The sequence below is a fragment of the Rhamphochromis longiceps genome, linkage group LG9, assembly GCF_057381845.1.
Source record: "Rhamphochromis longiceps isolate RC_006_pf linkage group LG9, R_longiceps_female_GT1.1, whole genome shotgun sequence".
In the NCBI taxonomy this organism is placed as follows: domain Eukaryota; kingdom Metazoa; phylum Chordata; class Actinopteri; order Cichliformes; family Cichlidae; genus Rhamphochromis; species Rhamphochromis longiceps.
Window position 1 is genome coordinate 410,760 of NC_140565.1, and position 17,274 is coordinate 428,033.

At 41.0% G+C, this 17,274-nt stretch overlaps 2 protein-coding genes across 5 annotated transcripts; one reads left to right on the forward strand and one right to left on the reverse strand.

The window, feature by feature from the left end:
• The first annotated feature begins 1,330 nt into the window (after positions 1-1,330).
• On the forward strand, positions 1,331-7,510 carry LOC146661467 (uncharacterized). 4 transcript variants are annotated; one of them, XM_085417925.1, is made up of 17 exons: positions 1,331-1,889; positions 2,320-2,398; positions 2,597-2,714; positions 2,826-2,894; positions 3,057-3,431; positions 3,558-3,659; positions 3,878-4,110; positions 4,208-4,386; positions 4,482-4,575; positions 4,955-5,311; positions 5,407-5,524; positions 5,599-5,690; positions 5,792-5,906; positions 6,277-6,378; positions 6,580-6,747; positions 6,873-7,028; positions 7,261-7,510. In XM_085417925.1, the coding sequence occupies exons 2-17, from the start codon at positions 2,327-2,329 to the stop codon at positions 7,473-7,475; spliced, it is 2,565 nt and encodes an 854-aa protein (XP_085274051.1). In that variant the 5' UTR covers positions 1,331-1,889; positions 2,320-2,326; the 3' UTR covers positions 7,476-7,510. The 4 variants fall into 4 exon arrangements, with proteins under 4 accessions (XP_085274051.1, XP_085274054.1, XP_085274053.1 ...); XM_085417927.1 differs by lacking the exon at positions 1,331-1,889 and adding an exon at positions 1,934-2,152; XM_085417928.1 differs by lacking the exon at positions 6,277-6,378.
• A 3,569-nt stretch (positions 7,511-11,079) lies between these two features.
• Positions 11,080-15,123, reverse strand: LOC146661468 (uncharacterized). The gene is made up of 5 exons (XM_085419472.1): positions 14,948-15,123; positions 13,689-14,511; positions 12,261-12,722; positions 12,057-12,124; positions 11,080-11,166 (listed from the first exon to the last, which is right to left on the reverse strand). Exons 2-5 carry the CDS (start codon positions 13,723-13,725, stop codon positions 11,080-11,082), a joined length of 654 nt encoding a protein of 217 aa, XP_085275598.1. The 5' UTR covers positions 13,726-14,511; positions 14,948-15,123.
• Positions 15,124-17,274: the final 2,151 nt, after the last annotated feature.

Genomic DNA, 17,274 nt, shown 5'->3' on the forward strand with positions numbered 1-17,274 from the left:
AGCCTGCTGGAGTCCGATGGTTGAGACCAGGTCTGAGGAAGTGTAAGTGTGTTTTTAATGGGATTCATGAAAACAAAGCAGCACACATTCAACCATCTTCATCATGTCAGGAGTCATCATCAAAGTGTCAATCAATGAACAGATGATGGATCAATAACTGCAGCTGGATTGTGTTTGTTCTCTCCATCAGATTCCTGTCAACTCACAATCGACACAAACACCATAGGCAGAAAACTTAAAATGTCCAACAACAACAGGAAGGTGACACGTGAAGGATATCAGTCATATCCTGATCATCCAGACAGATTTAATATCTATTCTCAGCTGCTGTGTAGAAATGGTCTGACTGGTCGCTGTTACTGGGAGGTCGAGTGGAGAGGAGACATTTATATATCAGTGAGTTACAGAAGCATCAGAAGGAAAGGACGCAGTGATGAGTGTGAGTTTGGAGAGAACAATCATTCCTGGAGTCTGTACTGCACTGAGGATGGTCCTGTTCGTGTCTGGCACAATAAGAGATCAACATCCTCCTCCTCCTCCTCCTCCTCCTCCTCTGTCTCTAACAGAGTAGCAGTGTATGTGGACTGTCCTGCTGGCACTCTGTCCTTCTACAGAGTCTCCTCTGACACTCTGATCCACCTCCACACCTTCAACACCACATTCACTCAAACTCTTTATCCTGGGTTTAGGTTCCGGTCTCGTGGTTCCTCAGTGTCCCTGTGCTGAGTGGAGTGTAAAGAGTGTCTCCTGTTAGAGAAACACTCAGACTGTTGAGCAGATAGTTCAGTCTGTACATGTCTGTCTCTTTCACTCAGAAACACGTTTTCAGATTCATAGATTCAATCAGTTGATGTTTGAAACTGTTCTAAATGATTCCTTGTAAACTTCTTCCTCTTCAGTCCTTTAAAGATGGAAGCTCCCATTATTCCAGGATCCCCATGTTGTTTTTCTGTCTTTTTCCAGTCAAAGCTTCACATTGAATCTCAGTGTGTTGTGTTTCTCTGAAGCTCAGTTCACAACCAGCTCCTCTGCATTTTCAACAAGTCTGAGCTCATTAAAATGAATCCAAATGTTTGATTTCTCTTTCCTAATGGGATGTTTCCAAACTTTCCACATGCTCTTACTGTTTCACTCATTGTTGGAAGCTCATCATTTGAAAATGTTTCAGCCATAGAAGCTGAAAATACTGTCTCGATAGTTTTGAATGCAGTTCTAACCAGTGTGCTGGGTTTTTAAAAATCCGTGGCTGCTGCCAACCCGTTCTCACTCCCAACGCGTAAAATAATGACGATTTGTCACGTCCCTTAACTTCTCATGCTGACGCCTAAGGTACCCTTCCACGTTTTTATGTGACGCTGTGGGTTGTCAATTCATTCCAATATGAACCCGCTCGCGGCGATCAGAGACGCTTCGAGCAGAGGCTCCAGCCATCCATTTACTCCAATAATAACCCCGTCACGGCGAAACATGACGCCGTGAAGCACAATCTAACTGGAGAACCGGGGACCCTCTCCGCGAACGGGTTTTTCTCCCTAATTTAATGCTTTCTTTTAATGACATCGTTAACATTTCTCAACAAAAACACGAAAGTATCACTGATAATTCAACAATAAAATCGCTTCATGTTGTGGCCATCACACAGTGTTTTCCAAACTGATTCACGATCTGAAAGTGCGCAGATTTAACGTACATAATCCTTTGTTAGGTTTATTATTTTCATTTCACACGTAAAACACATTTATAGATTCATTCACCACTCCTGTTAGTTTTGGACGCGCTCGGCTCCAGCCAATCAGACGCAACCTGTGTAAGCAAAGGCTGATGGGAGAACGGAGAGACCCATTTATAAGAATAAGAAAATGAGGCGGAACTGATTGATTCTAATGCAGGTATGTAAAAAATACATATATTTAAAGTAATACCTTGATGTGTGTTTCAAAGTTAGTTTTTTCATAAAAGCTTCAAACAAACAGAGGTGACTGATCTCGGAAACGGTGTAATGTATTTAAAAATGGCTACAGCTACCGTCAGCATGCTTGCTAGGTAACGACTACACGTGTCTACTGCAGCATTAGCCATTTAATCCAACGATGATGGATTAAATCTATTACAAACGTTAAAGGACTTGTGTGCTGCAAAATACCCTCACATGGTGCGTAAAGCAGTTTTTGCGCTAAGAGTTCTGCTAGCTCTTTACAAACTGATGATGCTAACGTTAATTGCTAACGTTAACTGGAGCGCCAAGACTGAAAATCATTTGAATTGCGTTAGTTATGTGTTTATGTCACTGAGTTCTGCAAAAATCTCTTTCCTCTTTAGCTTGAAAATGAGTGATTCAGAGGATCCCGAGCTGGAGGAAGAGCTTCAGGCTGCTGACGAACTCCTTCAAGATATGCAGGTAACATTTTTAGTGGAAACAGTTGTTAAAGAGGGAACACGCTTGTCTAATATTTTGTACGGAGTAAACGTTATGTTATTTGAATTTTTTTTAAAGTTTATGTCAAATTAAGTTGGTTAACTTAAGATGTTTGATAATCTTTGCTTTAATCATAGACTGTATTTTAGGTGTTCCCTTTTTTCCTTGTTAATTGCGTAGAATGATGCACAGAGTGAACCTCAGCCAAGACCAGTGCGCTGGAAAAAACGTGACAGACAGGGAGCTTTTATTCCTCAAAGACCATCAACCAGTCGAAGTACTAGTTGCATGCCACGTGGTCAGTGTTCACACAACCATTGATTTTATCTCACAACTTGTTTTCACCAAAGAATTTCAGTAAGTAAATATTCTTCATTTCCCCTCCCCCCCCCCCCCCCCCCCCCCCCAGTGTCCAGAGAGCAGCATCAATGTCCACGTGAAGAACCTAGTTATGTTGCCAGTGTCAACCCAACAAAAGGTACTTTACCTTCTTGTATATATTGTGATTTCTGTTTACTTTTATATTTGTTGTTATAGTTGAGTTATGCAGGGCTTTTGTGGAGTCCTAAGAAACATACTGCCTAGAGTGTTTTTCACTTTGTGGAAGAGTTTCTTCCTTTCTTTATTTTTTTTCTGTTAGTGTATGGAACTGAGGTGCTTCGTCAGGAGCTCCTTCAGTTGTTGGAGGATGGAGAAGAGGACGCAGCCATGACTTGTGAGACGTCGTCTGAGTCAGCTGCTACTCACTGGGCGATCAGAAATATGGTGTCCTCGCAAAAGTGGAAAGAGGCCAGGCCTTGTCTTATAGACAATATGTTAGCTACTCTGGATCCACAGTCACACCGTGTGTGTCAGTGTGGCAAACAAGTAGTTGTGAGGTGTCTGGACTGCCTGCCTCTTCCATTCCTTTGTGCTGACTGTGATATTGCAGTTCACACACGCTTTGTCCTGCACAACAGAGAGGCAGTAACAGGAGGGTTTTTGCAGCCTTCATCAGAGTTTCACAAGCCAATAGGTACAGTTTTTAAGTCTTATGCATTTCTTGCTATGTATGAGTATGAGTGGGTGCTGTTATTGTATATTTATTGTGTATCAGTTAATTTCTAATTCTTTTTATATATATTGTGTGTTTTAATGTTAGTTCGGCTGTTGCCTGTGCAAAGGCCAGACCATGTGTGTGACTGCCCAGCAGGTAACGTTGAGGTTTCACCCGGCGCAATTGTGGCTCTTGTAACCATAAATGGTAAGTTGCCCTTTTGTCACACACTACATACACAATAGATGTGTTTGGAGGTTTTATTGCAAATTGTGCATTGCTATCTTGGTTTTAATTACCCTCGGCCCGCAGTATATGTGGGCACCTGTCAAAGGTCATTTGGATTTACCAGACCGATTTGAAAACAACATGAAAAAAATGAATGCTTTGAGCCATGACTGAATTTATCCTTATCCTTTCTAAAGGCCGTTATAACCTTGCACTGCCAGTGGTGAGCTGCACCAGCTGTGGCCTAATGTGGTCCCCCTCAGTTAAGGACATCCTGGGTAGTGGATATTGGCCTGGCACCTTAAATTTCTGCACCCTGTTTTCAATGGATGTCTTTCAGTCTTTCTATGACATTAAGAAGGCTGCACCAGGGATGTCACTTAAGGCATTTGTCAAAATGCTGGATGAACGAACAGCCCATTTTGGAAGGGTGAGTTTCTAAATTTGCTAAGTTTAAGGAAATTGTGCAAATCAATGTTTATGATGACTGTCCTTGAATATTCTGTTGTATGTCCTCTATGTAAAAGAATGGCCGAATATCAGCTGATGCCTTCAGTAAAAGTTTCTTGGAGTGGAGTGCTGTAAAGTTTGAGGTGGACAGGATGTGCAAGGAGCCATGCTTTAGCTGCCCTGCCTGCACTCCAGACATGCTTGCCGTCTCAGTTGATGGAAACCGCAAGCTTTATCGCTTTCAGTCTAATGCAAGGTACGTTATGCATTGTGTACATAAGTCAAATATGGATTTGTAGAAAAATGTATTTTAATGTTTCTTTTCAAACAACTGTCACTGTGTTCGTTCAGCACTTCAGAGCAGGGGAACTTTGAAGGTGTCTTCATTGAAAAAGATGAGAAAGTTGCTGAGTTTGTGAAATACATCCAGAGACACACAAATCATGTAAGATACACATATATATATTAGTGCTGTTAGCGTTAATCTTGTTAAAATGACGTTAATGCCGTAACCATATACAAATACGTGTGTGTGTGTGTGGACATATATGGATGGGTCGATATTTTTTTATTTTTCTCTTGGTGTTGTCGTAATACTATTTACTTTACTTTATCTTAATGTTTACTTAATTTTGTCACCATGTGTATTTAAAAAAAACAACATGATTTTTATTTTGTGTTATCAGTGCTGTCCTGGGGAGATCTGAGGTCTTGTGTGACTCGAGGCTAATTCAGCTAATTGTTATGCGTTTGTTTTAAAAAGTTTGTCCCTGATAGGGCTTAATCATGTCATGTCTTTTATGTTAAAATCTTTGAGTGTATAGGTCCCGGGGAAAGGGTTGTGCGGATCTTCATCTTGGACTGCAGCAAAGGAGTCGTCCAAAAAGTCCACTGGGAAGTTGGATGAGGAGGGCATGGAAATAGCTGTTTGTCGCCACGGAGTCCTCTTAGCTGCATTGAACATGTTTCGAGGGGAGATCTTTGCTTACCCCCTTTTTCTCCAGAGGAAGTTGGCAGCTAGCATCCCAGGACATATTACGTTCCTTTGCTCCGATGTGGCCTGTAAATATTTCCCCTATTTAACCAAGGTGGCTCAGCAGTGCCCTGAGCTGAGGAACCTCTTGTCAATGCGTCCTTTTCTCTCCGTCATGCATGCAAAGGCTCACACTTGGAAATGCGAGGTATACTGCAGCTTGTAGTTTTGGATTAGTTTGAGACATTTTGTTATAAGGTTGAATGAATTCAGCAGTCATGTATTGTGACCTCCTTTCTATAGATCAAATGGGGAGGTGCGTTTCAGGATGGGGCCGGTTCAACAGTTGGAGAAGAGGTGGAACAAGTAAACAGTTTCCTGTCTAGGGCGGCCATCACAACGAAGTACATGTCTAAAGCAGGTGTGTGTCCGTGTCTGAGATTCCACTCAGTCTCCTGCTCATTAATTCTAATTTGTATACTAACTGAAATGCAGGGCGAACAGACATGCTGACCCTCCTGGCTTTGGGGTGGAACAAAAGGAAAGTGGAACAACTGGGCCGCACTTTGAGCCAGCGATATCTAAAGGTCATTTTTTCAACACCCATTTTAATGTGTGTGGTAATGGGGGGAAAACACCAGTACTCTTTTAATGTCAATATGAATGACATTTATGAATGCATTCTTAGATCATAAGGATCCTTAGAGAACAAGTGGAGAGCCTGAATGCGACCAGAAATGAGCTGGGTGTGGATGACGACACACTGCAGCAATGGGTGGCCGATGTGCAGAAATGGGCTGAAGGTGAGTCTCAATATAATGCACTCATGTATAACAATAGGACCCACCATGGCCTCATTAAAGAACTTAGAGTTAAGATCTTTCTGACAGTGTCAACAAACAATGAAAAATAAGCCTTGGAAAAGCAAATTTATGGCAGAGTTATTGCGTTTCATCAAATTGGATAGAACCTGGGTTGAAATGATGTCTTACTAGTTGGTTTTATAAACCTGAACACCAACATACTTGTTATCTCATGATTATCATGAGATAGCAGCACATGAAGGCTCCAGATGTCTTATAATGAATGTCATCAAGTCAGTGATTACAGAGTCCACTGTAGTTTGGTGACTGTTACTCATCCTGTATTCTGATTAATATTCCTCTCACTTAGAAAGTGATCAAACTGATGGCAGCCTTGGAGCGTTGCAGGCACGAATAGAGGAGCTTGTCGTCATCATCAGAGTGCGAACACAAAGTCTTTACAGACAAAATGGTACGTCCCAGTTTCTTTGAAACGGACCGTTTGATGCTCAGTTTGTACAGCTTGTGCAGCTACTTTGTAAACAGAATCAAATCAGATCCAGGTTTGTTTGAGCTGGATGTGATTTGTTCTAGCAAACAAATTGATGAGTGTAGATTAAAATGAAACTATATACATTATGTGAAGGTGTGAATTTTTTATGCTTATTTACAGATAGCAACAAGAGGCGACACAGAATTCGCAAGGTCATCTTAGTTGAGAAGAAACGCTTGGCGGCTGCTGTTGACGACTACAACAAGCTCGCTGAACCAACAAAGCAAATCGTATCCAGTGATGCCCTCATGCAGACCGATATTTGGCCCTGGCAGAGCACAAGTGAACGTAAGCTCTTGATTTATAAATATCCTTTTTAAACAAGCTCCCAGTATCTGAGCAGTAGTTGAATGTTTTGTTCTTGAATCATAATATGCTGCTATGTTTTCCCATCTGATGTTGTTAAACTGTAGCTGCTGCTGACCTCCGGACAAAGAGAAAGGTCTTTGAGAAGGTGATGGCTGTGAGGCGCCTGAGAGAGGAGGAGATGATCCTTTGCAGGGAGATGCGGCATCACTGGACAGTGTTGCGAATGCGTTCTGTGGTGTTGGGGACAATCTCCTCAGACTGTAAGCACTTTATTTATTTATTAATTTTTTGATGAATCGATTGAAAATAAGAGCAGATGCTAAAGTCTTACTGGATCTTTTACCTATATCTAGATTGCTAGCTAACACTGCCTTCTCCCTTTTAAAAAAATGTTTAATTACAGCATCCTAATTCATTGTGTTTGAGGTGATGTTTTTTTGTTGTTTGTTTTTTTTACTTTTCTCATATTTATTTGTTTTGTTCTTTTTACAGCCTCCTTTGTTGGCATGTCGGAGGATGCACAGAAGGGACTCTGTAGCCTGGTTTTAAAAAAACAAAGTGAACTGAAAGCTGAAATGCTCAAAGTAAAGGACGTGTACAAGAGAATCCTCAGCCACCAACCACTCCTGGAAATGGACTCGGAGGAGGAGGAGGACATTCCAGACGATGCCACTGAGAGTGATTTGAGCACTTCTGATGAAGACTGATTGTGTCATCATTGATGTTATGTTTGGTAAAATAAAAAGTTAATCACATCTCTGTTCAATGTGATTTTTCAACAGACATTTTACATTTTGAGAAGAAAAATGGAATTTCCTTGGTGCAGTTGTTTACCCTGAATCATTATTTCCCATCTAATTTAATGACTAGTGTACATGTTCAGATACGATAACATAATTTAATTTATGGGATGCTTTCTGGGCTGCTCAAATAATCACAAAATTTAAAAGCACCAGGCAGCACACTCACAAGTAAATTTTTTGTTCAGTGTTTTGTCGAAGAAATCAACAAGTACAACTGAGATGTTTGCTGTAGTGGTGTGTTTGTTAAGAAGCATGCCAGCACACTGGTGAACTGACAGTCCCAGAATGCACCCGAGCCATTGACTCGCCCCAGAGCAAATGAAATTGCTTATCTAGAAAGACAACAGTCATCAAAGAAGTAAAAGAGTAGGAAACAAATGGTAAGGGAAGGTACTGTGGGGTAGGAAAGAAAGGCCAGAGCTGTGCAAAATGACCTCCAGCAGGCCACAAATGTGCACGTCTGCTCAAACGGTCAGAAATGGACTCCATGAGGGTGGTATGAGGGCTCGACGTCCACAGGTGGGGTTGTGCTTACAGCCCAACACAGTGCCGTATGTTTGGCATTTGCCAGACAACACAAAGATTGGCAACTTTGCCACTGGCGCCCTGTGCTCCTCACAGATGAAAGCAGGTTCACACTGAGCACTTGTGACAGTCTGGAGACGCCGTGGAGAACCTTCTGCTTCCTGCAACATCCTCCAGCATGAGTTTGGCAGTGGGTCAGTTTTGGTGTGGGGTGGCATTTCTTTGGGGAGCAGCACAGCCCTCCATGTGTTCGGCAGAGGTAGCCTGACTGCCATTAGGTACTGAGATGAGATCCTCAGACCCCTTGTGAGACCATATGCTGGTGCGGTTGGCCCCGGGTTCCTCCTAATGCAAGACAATCCTAGACCTCATGTGGCTGGAGTGTGTCAGCAGTTCCTGCAAGACGAAGGCATTGATGCTGTGGACTGGCCCGCCCATTCCCCAGAACTGAATCCAATTGAGGACATCTGGGACATTATGTCTCGCTCCATCCAACAACTGCACCACAAAATGTCCAGGAGTGGGCAGATGCTTTAGTCCTGGAGTCTGGGAGGAGATCCATCAGGAGAGCATCTGCCACTTCATCAGGAGCATGCCCAGGTGTTGTAGGGAGGTCATACAGGCATGTGGAGGCCACACAGACTAGTGAGCCTCATTTTGACATGTTTTGAGGACATTACATAAAACCAGATTAATGATTCTGTATTGCATTGATCAAGGAACCAACCCAATAGGAGCTAAAGGAATCCTCTTGACATTACTTCACTCAGTAAGTTTATACTATGTTTAATGTGCATTTTCTTCATCAGTTTAGAACATAACATGTTAGCGCTCCCTGGTCCTTTTTGGAGACAGATCCTGAGACAGCAGGCAGCTATGGAGAACTCGTGTCAGCTGTGGTAATTAAGGAATACTTTGATTTAATATTGATTTCATGACAACTATCCTCAGGCACATATTCCTGGATATATATAATGACATAAGTAAACTCCCATTTTAGAATCATTGCCTTCTTTGATCTGACTTATTGCCTCAGACTTTGGCCCTGTGTCCCCAAAAGTATAGAGAATCCATGACACTGGGTAAGAGGCCTCTATCATGTTATAAGTGAGAGAGTTTGGTGTAACAGTGGTTGAACATGCCAAATCAATCCACAACATACTGCCATTCCCCAGCTGTAACCTGCATATGCATCAAACCAAAATCCAGTATCATAGCCACAAAAAAGACATAAAGATGAGGTTAAAAGGGTTGTCTCATTTTGCCAGATAGCTTCATCCCAAAAAAGATAAACATTCTTCAAAAACAAAAGTTTGTGAATATTTGCTGTATTGCCAGGCCTAAACCAACCTGTTAAACTTATCAAATTATTGTCATAGATACAAACCTATTGATTGAAACAGAATAATCCATTGAAGCCTCCATCATCATCCACGATCACTGTTACTGTTCAGATTATTTTATCTCTGTTTTCCTATAGAATGTTTTGAAAATCAGCATTTGATCAACAGACTTTTTAAAAGTTTATTTTGATCCTATTGTTTACGTGTGTAATTGCATTTTTATTGAAATTATGACAGGAAAACCCTCAATCAAATTGTATCTTTGATATCTAATAATAATATTAACAATGATGTTACATATGTAATATGTACACAATAATATTGTGCAAACAAACAAGAAAAATAGCAAAAAATGTCAATTTTTTTTAATACCCTGTATATAAAGACCACATATGACCACAACTCCAAATGTGCAATTGTCACTGCATCTAAACATGACATATTACAAAAAGGTAGAAACATATAATATACAATATGTTCTGAAGCTGGTACTGGTGCAGTTAACTTTGCTTTAGGCTCCCATACACAGTAGGTGTTACTTACTATACGTGCAGTGCAGTATTACTTTACCTTGTAATATGTTATAATAAGCAAGTCACTTCTATATTTATGAGGATGTAGACAATAATGTTGGCTGATATGTAAAACTATGAGATGTCGAGTGCAGGGAAGATATTATTGATCGATCAGATTCATGAATATGTTAGGTACTTAAGCCACAATTAGAGAGTGAAACAGAGACTGACACTGGTTGAAATGTATAGTAAATATTTTATTTTGAACTTTTATGCTGAACTACAAGCTGTGAACTGTGCGATCTCTGCGACCTGTGGTGCCTGGTTTACTGTGTGTAAAACTGCGCAGGTTCCCATGTGTCATCCCACACTTTGCCACTGTCAGGAGAAAAACATAACAAACAACAACGACAACCACACACAAAATAGGACAATTTAGGTTGTGACATATGACAATTTTTTAGGATGAAATATTTTCTATATTCATGTCATGCTTTATACACCTTCATTGTAATATAAATTAATCAAATCAAGTCAGAGAGTATTAATATATGTAGTAGATGTCAAGCAGGACCACAGCAGCAGCCACGATCCATTGGAACCTGCTGGATGAGAGAGCACAGAAACTCCAGGGAAGAAGTTTAGTTAGTAACATGCATGAACTGCATTACTGAGCAGAGCGTTCTCACTCCCGAGGCGTAACATGTCGACGTTTTGTCACGTCCCGCGGCGTTCCTGAGGAACGCGAAAGGAGACCTTCGGCGTTCTTATGGTACGCGGCGGGTTATGGCTGGAATCCAGTGCAATGACGCTCCCGCGGTAATAGACGTTCCAGCCCTGTATTCCAGCCCTAAACCTAACCTTATCCCTAGCCCTGACCATAACCTTATTCCTGACCTTAACCAGGACTTTAATGATGTTAAATAGCGTGTTTCTAAGCGATTTGAAGAAAAAGAGCGAACATGTGTAGGTTCAGTCCAGACGGTTCTCATATTTCCTCTTTTTCCGAGGTCGTCATTTAGGAACGTGGTGGGTAGCCGAAAACGTAATATGGTGACGATTTGTCACCTAGCGTAAAATGTTACGCTTTGGGAGTGAGAACGGGTTGTACTGAGACATGTATGTTTACAGATGGTGGTGAGGGAGAGGGGGAGAGTTTTCAGTAAAAGGAGACGTGACTGCATCTCCAACCAATACTGAGCCTGCATAACCCTGAAAGAGACAGAGAGAGAGGGGGGGGACACTAACCCCCAGCAGTCTGGTCCTATTACAGCATAACTAAGGGCTGAGCTGAACCAGCCCTAACTATAAGCTCTATAAAGAAGTAAAGTCTTATGCCTACTCTTAAAAGTGTTGACCATGTCCACCTCCAAAACTCATAATGGACTTTGGAGGTGGACAGCTATCAAGCTCCTCACAGAAGAGGAGCTCGATAGCTAAAAGCTCCCAATTTACTTTAGTCCAAATACATGAATTCAAATTGAGTTGATAACTATTTATCAACAATATGAATGTCTGTTCCCGTCCAACAAAGTTGTTACTACATACCATGTTGAGCAAGGCTTCCACTTGACTTTAACTTCTTCTTTTTCCTGAAAAACATGATATAAACAAACAATTAATTAAGAAAGACATGCAAGTTGCATACAAAAAGGAGCTTATAAACATTTGTGTACTATTGAATGGCTCAATATATTATACAATTAGTTTACAAAAACATAAGAACCACTACAATGCTTGTACTGCCAGCATCGAGTGCATGTCAGCAAAGCAACACTGCTTACATTGTGGCTCACAAGCAAAACTAACTGAAGCAGATGTTACTGAATGGGAAGGAGCACCTCCACATCAATCACTCCTTCTGAGCATGATGTCAGGAGGACTTTAAAGAACGTAAACATCAGGAAGGCAGCATGACCAGGTCGTATCAGGTGGTCTGTTCTTATTTAATGTCCTATTTGGAGTGAAATCCTGACTCAGTGGCTGAATTAGTGTAGATTCATCAAATACAAAAGCTTATGGATATTCAGTCAGGCACAGTTCAAATCCGGGAAGTCCAAAGACGCAAACAAATCTGCACAACAGCAGGCTAAATTACTTACATTTACAACTCTTCTGTCTACTATCTCTTCATATTTGAAAATCTTCTGTGTACGGTGTTTTCGGCATTCTGAAAAATAACAAATGAAATATTTACATGAGTTCTGTAAAACTGGAAAAAATGCAAAAATTAAGAAAAAGAAATCTTAACAAACTTAACGAACATGTCATGTGTTTCGTACATTTACAATACCATAACGTCTAACCTTTCCTTGTCCTTTTTTTGTTTGGGACATCCGAGGTGTACACCGTAGAAATTGAGGGAGATGCAGGATGTGGAGATGGAGAGGAGGATGCAGGAGAAAGCAGAGATGAAGAGGAGGATGCAGGAGGAAGCAGAGATGGAGAGGAGGATGCAGGAGGAAGCAGAGATGGAGAGGAGGATGCAGGAGGAAGCAGAGACAGAGAGGAATATGCAGGAGGAAGCAGAGATGGAGAGGAGGATGCAGGAGGAAGCAGAGATGGAGAGGAGGATGCAGGAGGAAGCAGAGATGAAGAGGAGGATGCAGGAGGCTGACAGAGGGAAGATGTTGGTACAGGCTCTAAATGAAGAATAAATTCCTCGTTTAGAGCCTCTGGGTCTGGGACTGGTCCAGCATCGACACTGTCAGCAGAGGATGGTCCAGCTGCTGGTGTAGAACTTTTAGCAGGAGGTGAAGCTTGTAATTCTGAAAAATTTTAAATATTAAACATTCATTAAAATGGGTTGAAAAAATGTACAGTGCACATAAACACATAATAAGTAGTGATTTGCATGTTTTCAGTTAAGTTTTTACTAAAGATACAACTGGTAAATATTGGCATCAAATAAGTCATCTTGCACACTCACTGACCCAAATAATTCAGTACAAGTGCCCTCTAGGGTAGTGTGACATCTGTAGTGCTTTTCTACATTGTACATTAATAAATTAATGAGTGTGACTATAAATCCAGATAGATAATGACTTTTTCCTCTGATGACACTACTTTCCTGACTTTGTAGTGAATAACATTTGACACTTCAAGCTAGTACTGTGACTTAGGAGTTTTGTACAATGGTGATGCTAACTACCTCAGGGAGGTAATCAGGTAACCTCTTAAGAAGTATATAAGTTATTTAAGAATCTTGGTGTTCATATTGGTAACATTATATAACATTTGTTATACTAGAAAGTCTCAAAGAGAATTATCAGGTCTGGTTTTCGTGAAGATTTTTAAAATTACATTTGTATATACATGAGTGTGAAAGACCATACTATACACACACACATACAAAATTGTTCAGGTGGGTAACACCAGAGGTTCAGTATGGCTAGCTTTGGTGATGTGACCGACACATGGGGAGGTAATAAGGCAGATATAACACTATTTTCATGTTAGCAACAGGACATGTAGGGCAGCTGTCACCTCACAGCAAGAAGGTTACTGGTCTGAACCTTGGCTGAATAATAGAATAGAACAGAATAGAGTAGAGTAGAACAGAATAGCTGGTGACTGTTAACTATCCTCATCCTCACCATCTTGTTTGTCTCTATGTACCCCGTGATGATCTGCCTTCTTATCTAGGGTGTACCATGAGTATCACCCAAAGACAGCTAGGATAGGCTACCTGATAAGGACACCTGGTTACAGATAATGGACAAAGCATATCTTACTTCTCAGAAGGTGTTCATAAAGCTTCCTCATCTTCATGAGGATGTCACGTGCAGCACCTTCCGCTGGTTCGATCTGAGTGATCACGTCCCCTACTATACGGCCCTTACGGTCAAACTGTCCAAGAAACAGAGTTGGTTGGTAGCCCAGGGCATGTAGCTTTGAAACCTGCAAGAACAACAAAGAAAAACATGCAGCCAGTCTTTCATGTAAGCAAATTGATGTATAACAAACCTTTAAGTTTCACATCTTTGTTGTTTTATTGTTGTCGATAGTTAAAAAGTATTTATGGTGACCAAACCTGTAAATGTATGATAAAATCCATCTTGAAATGTTTTGTCTCTCAGTTAATAGCCGATTAAATTAAAAATCAGAAGTAGCTTGAATAAAAATAGTTTTTAACAAGTTTTTTCTAGTTGGATGTCTTTAGTGTGATGATGTTATTCTGATGTGAATAACTTTTTTATTTATGCTCTTTTATAAATTAATATTTTATGTGTATATACATGTCTTGTTAGTTTCTTACTTCATGATATACAAGAAAACATTGACAACTGTGATTAATAAAGAATTGTCTACCAGACCAACCACTTATTAGATCAGAACTTTTAAACTTACTGACAACTGGGCTGAATTAACCACCCTGCTCGCATTTCTGTGTTTTTTTAACAGAGGCAGCCCAGTTACTGTTTTTAAACTGTTCTTGTTTTTTTTTCAATCCCTCCTTTAGGTTCAGGCTGCCCAGGCATCCACTGCATGTCTTCCTGTTGCAGGTGTTTGGGGCCTGACAGGAAGGGCATGGTTTGGTTTTTGGCTTTGTCATTTCTGCAAATGAAAATGGAACATGTAGGGATTATTTCAGGTCTGTTTTGGTGAAACGATTACAAAAATAATTTATGACCAAAGAAATAACTTATATTACGAGGCAGTATTACACCATATTTAGAAAAAAAAAACAATTACGAGATTAAAGTCATTAATATTGAGTTAATTACGTGAATAGGGTTAAAAAAAAACCTGAATTGATTACAGAAAAGATACATTGCTAAAATAGAGCAGTACTAACATTAGCTGGGTGGCCAAGCAAGTGTCTTACACATGAGAATACATCACAAAAAAATTTAAATAAACTTTTGCAGAAGTAGTTCTCTTGGTACACAGACTGCTCTGTGAAAACATTTCAAGTTTAATATCAGTTTAATATCACTGAAATTAATATTTCAGTGAACATGCAAATTACCCACAGTTTATCACAACTTACTTAGCTAGGATCTGCCTCGTGTCCAGTCGAAAACTTCGCTGCAGGACCGTGAGTTGAAAGATACATTTACTACGACTCCCAAGATGCATTGCAGTAAAAACCATCCAATCGCCTTGCTTAAGATCTGTTGACGTGTCGCTAAAGGCGCGCTGTAGATAAATATTGCAATTTGTAAAAAATAAAATACTACAATTTGCATTTTTTAATTACATAATTAAACACTGGGCCAGTTTAATTTCGTATTATCGCTGGTTATTATTTTAGAGTAAATAAAGGAATAACGGGTAGCACCAAGCTGTTGTCATCTTCATTTCCATAGCGACGGCGGTTGAGGATTATGGGTAGTGTGCAGTTACGGGATTAGTGCGTCTGCGTAAATTGGTCTGATTGGCTGGAGCCGAGCGCATCCAAAACTAGCAGGAGTGGTGAATGAATCTATAAATGTGTTTTACGTGTGAAATGAAAATAATAAACCTAACAAAGGATTATGTACGTTAAACCTGCGCACTTTCAGATCGTGAATCAGTTTGGAAAACACTGTGTGATGGCCACAACATGAAGCGATTTTATTGTTGAATTATCAGTGATACTTTCGTGTTTTTGTTGAGAAATGTTAACGATGTCGTTCGCGGAGAGGGTCCCCGGTTCTCCAGTTAGATTGTGCTTCACGGCGTCATGTTTCGCCGTGACGGGGTTATTATTGGAGTAAATGGATGGCTGGAGCCTCTGCTCGAAGCGTCTCTGATCGCCGCGAGCGGGTTCATATTGGAATGAATTGACAACCCACAGCGTCACATAAAAACGTGGAAGGGTACCTTAGGCGTCAGCATGAGAAGTTAAGGGACGTGACAAATCGTCATTATTTTACGCGTCGGGAGTGAGAACGGGTTGCTGCTGCCTGATGTTGGGCCCACAGAGGAAGACGGCTCACTCACTCTTCTTCACTTCCTCCTTAAACATGTGGAAGGAGAGCAAAGTGCTGCCAGACTCTTATTTCTGACAGGAACAGAAGAAACCACAGCAAACTGTTCCAGTTCTTCATCTTCATCACAATCTATTTATTTCTGATGGTGTCTTCAGTCTGAGGTTTGAAGTTTCCATGTCTGTGTGATGTGTGAAGGCTGCTGGTTAAACTGGGACTCACTGTTTAAAGCACTGAGTGCTCATAGAGAGATGCTCCATGAGTCCCAGTACAGACTACAAACATGGTGGAAACTTAGCTTTGATATCCACACACTCTGCACGTCTGTGAGTAACTGTGATGAAGATGTGCAGAGATCTGTGTCCAAACAGGAGAAAGACTGTAAAGACTCTGTGCTTCTAACAGCCTCTGTTAACATATGTGAGGCTGTTTGTTGTTGTTGCCATGGAGCTTTGCACTGTTTGGGTCAGCAGGTTATGTGATCAGGTTTGTTCTGCTGGACGATGGTTCAGTGTCAGGGTTTGTTTGCATTCATCAATAAATATCTAAATAAATCAAAGACTCCATGTTTGTTCTTTCATCATGTGACCTCTGCTCATCCATCTCTGTGTGTATCAGGATACATTTAGTTCATAATACACAGAAAAATCAGAGTTATTACCTGTAATAAATGTGAAAGTAAAGATTCCTGCAGTGATAACCAGGCAGGACTGAAACACATCCAAGCTGTCACCACGGTAACAGCACCGTCCATCCACAGGTGAGGGGAGGAGCAAAAAGAGGGACTTTCACCATTTTATACTAAAAACACTCAACTAATGTTTCTAATATGAAACAAATAAGCCCACATTAATGTGAGCGTTTATTAAATAATAATAATGATGATTTCCTCCTGATCTCATTTCCATAGCAGAGAAAACTGTGGTGTATATTGAGGTGGAGGGTGTGGTCTATGGCTCAGGTGTAGAGTGAGGGTGGGGTGCACCACAGCAGCATGCTGGGACTGCTGAGGGTGGAGGAGGGAGTGATGATGACATCAGAGCTGCAGCAAAGCAGTCAGCAGCACAGAGACCAGTGAACACACAGTCTGTTCATCTTTGCATAGATACAATATACAGCACAATATTGAATGACAGACACGCTGTGGGAGCTTCCACAGATACACTGACGTCAGCATCCAGAGTCCTCCTGCTGCTCCCCTCTCAGAGCCCCGTGATCAGCACCAACACATTCAGTTAGATGACAGAGTCCAGCTGCAGCTAGAATCAGCTCCCCTCTGTGAACAACAGCACAGCGTCAGTGTTTCACACTCAGTGAAAGGAGGAAACAGCAGAAGAACACCATGTGTGCTACGTTTCCCAGGACACACTACAAACTGCACAAATACAGAGCAGCACGTGGAAGG

Coding starts and splice junctions, on each gene's coding strand:
- LOC146661467 (XM_085417925.1), top strand. CDS start 2,327: ATGAGTGATTCAGAGGATCCCGAGCTGGAGGAAGAGCTTCAGGCTGCT. Junction 2,715..2,825: donor TACTAGTTGCATGCCACGTG/GTCAGTGTTCAC, acceptor CCCCCCCCCCAG/TGTCCAGAGAGCAGCATCAA. Junction 3,660..3,877: donor GGCTCTTGTAACCATAAATG/GTAAGTTGCCCT, acceptor TCCTTTCTAAAG/GCCGTTATAACCTTGCACTG.
- LOC146661468 (XM_085419472.1), bottom strand. CDS start 13,725: ATGAAGATGAGGAAGCTTTATGAACACCTTCTGAGAA. Junction 12,125..12,260: donor CAAAAAAAGGACAAGGAAAG/GTTAGACGTTAT, acceptor GTTATTTTTCAG/AATGCCGAAAACACCGTACA. Junction 11,167..12,056: donor TAGACAGAAGAGTTGTAAAT/GTAAGTAATTTA, acceptor TGTCTCTTTCAG/GGTTATGCAGGCTCAGTATT.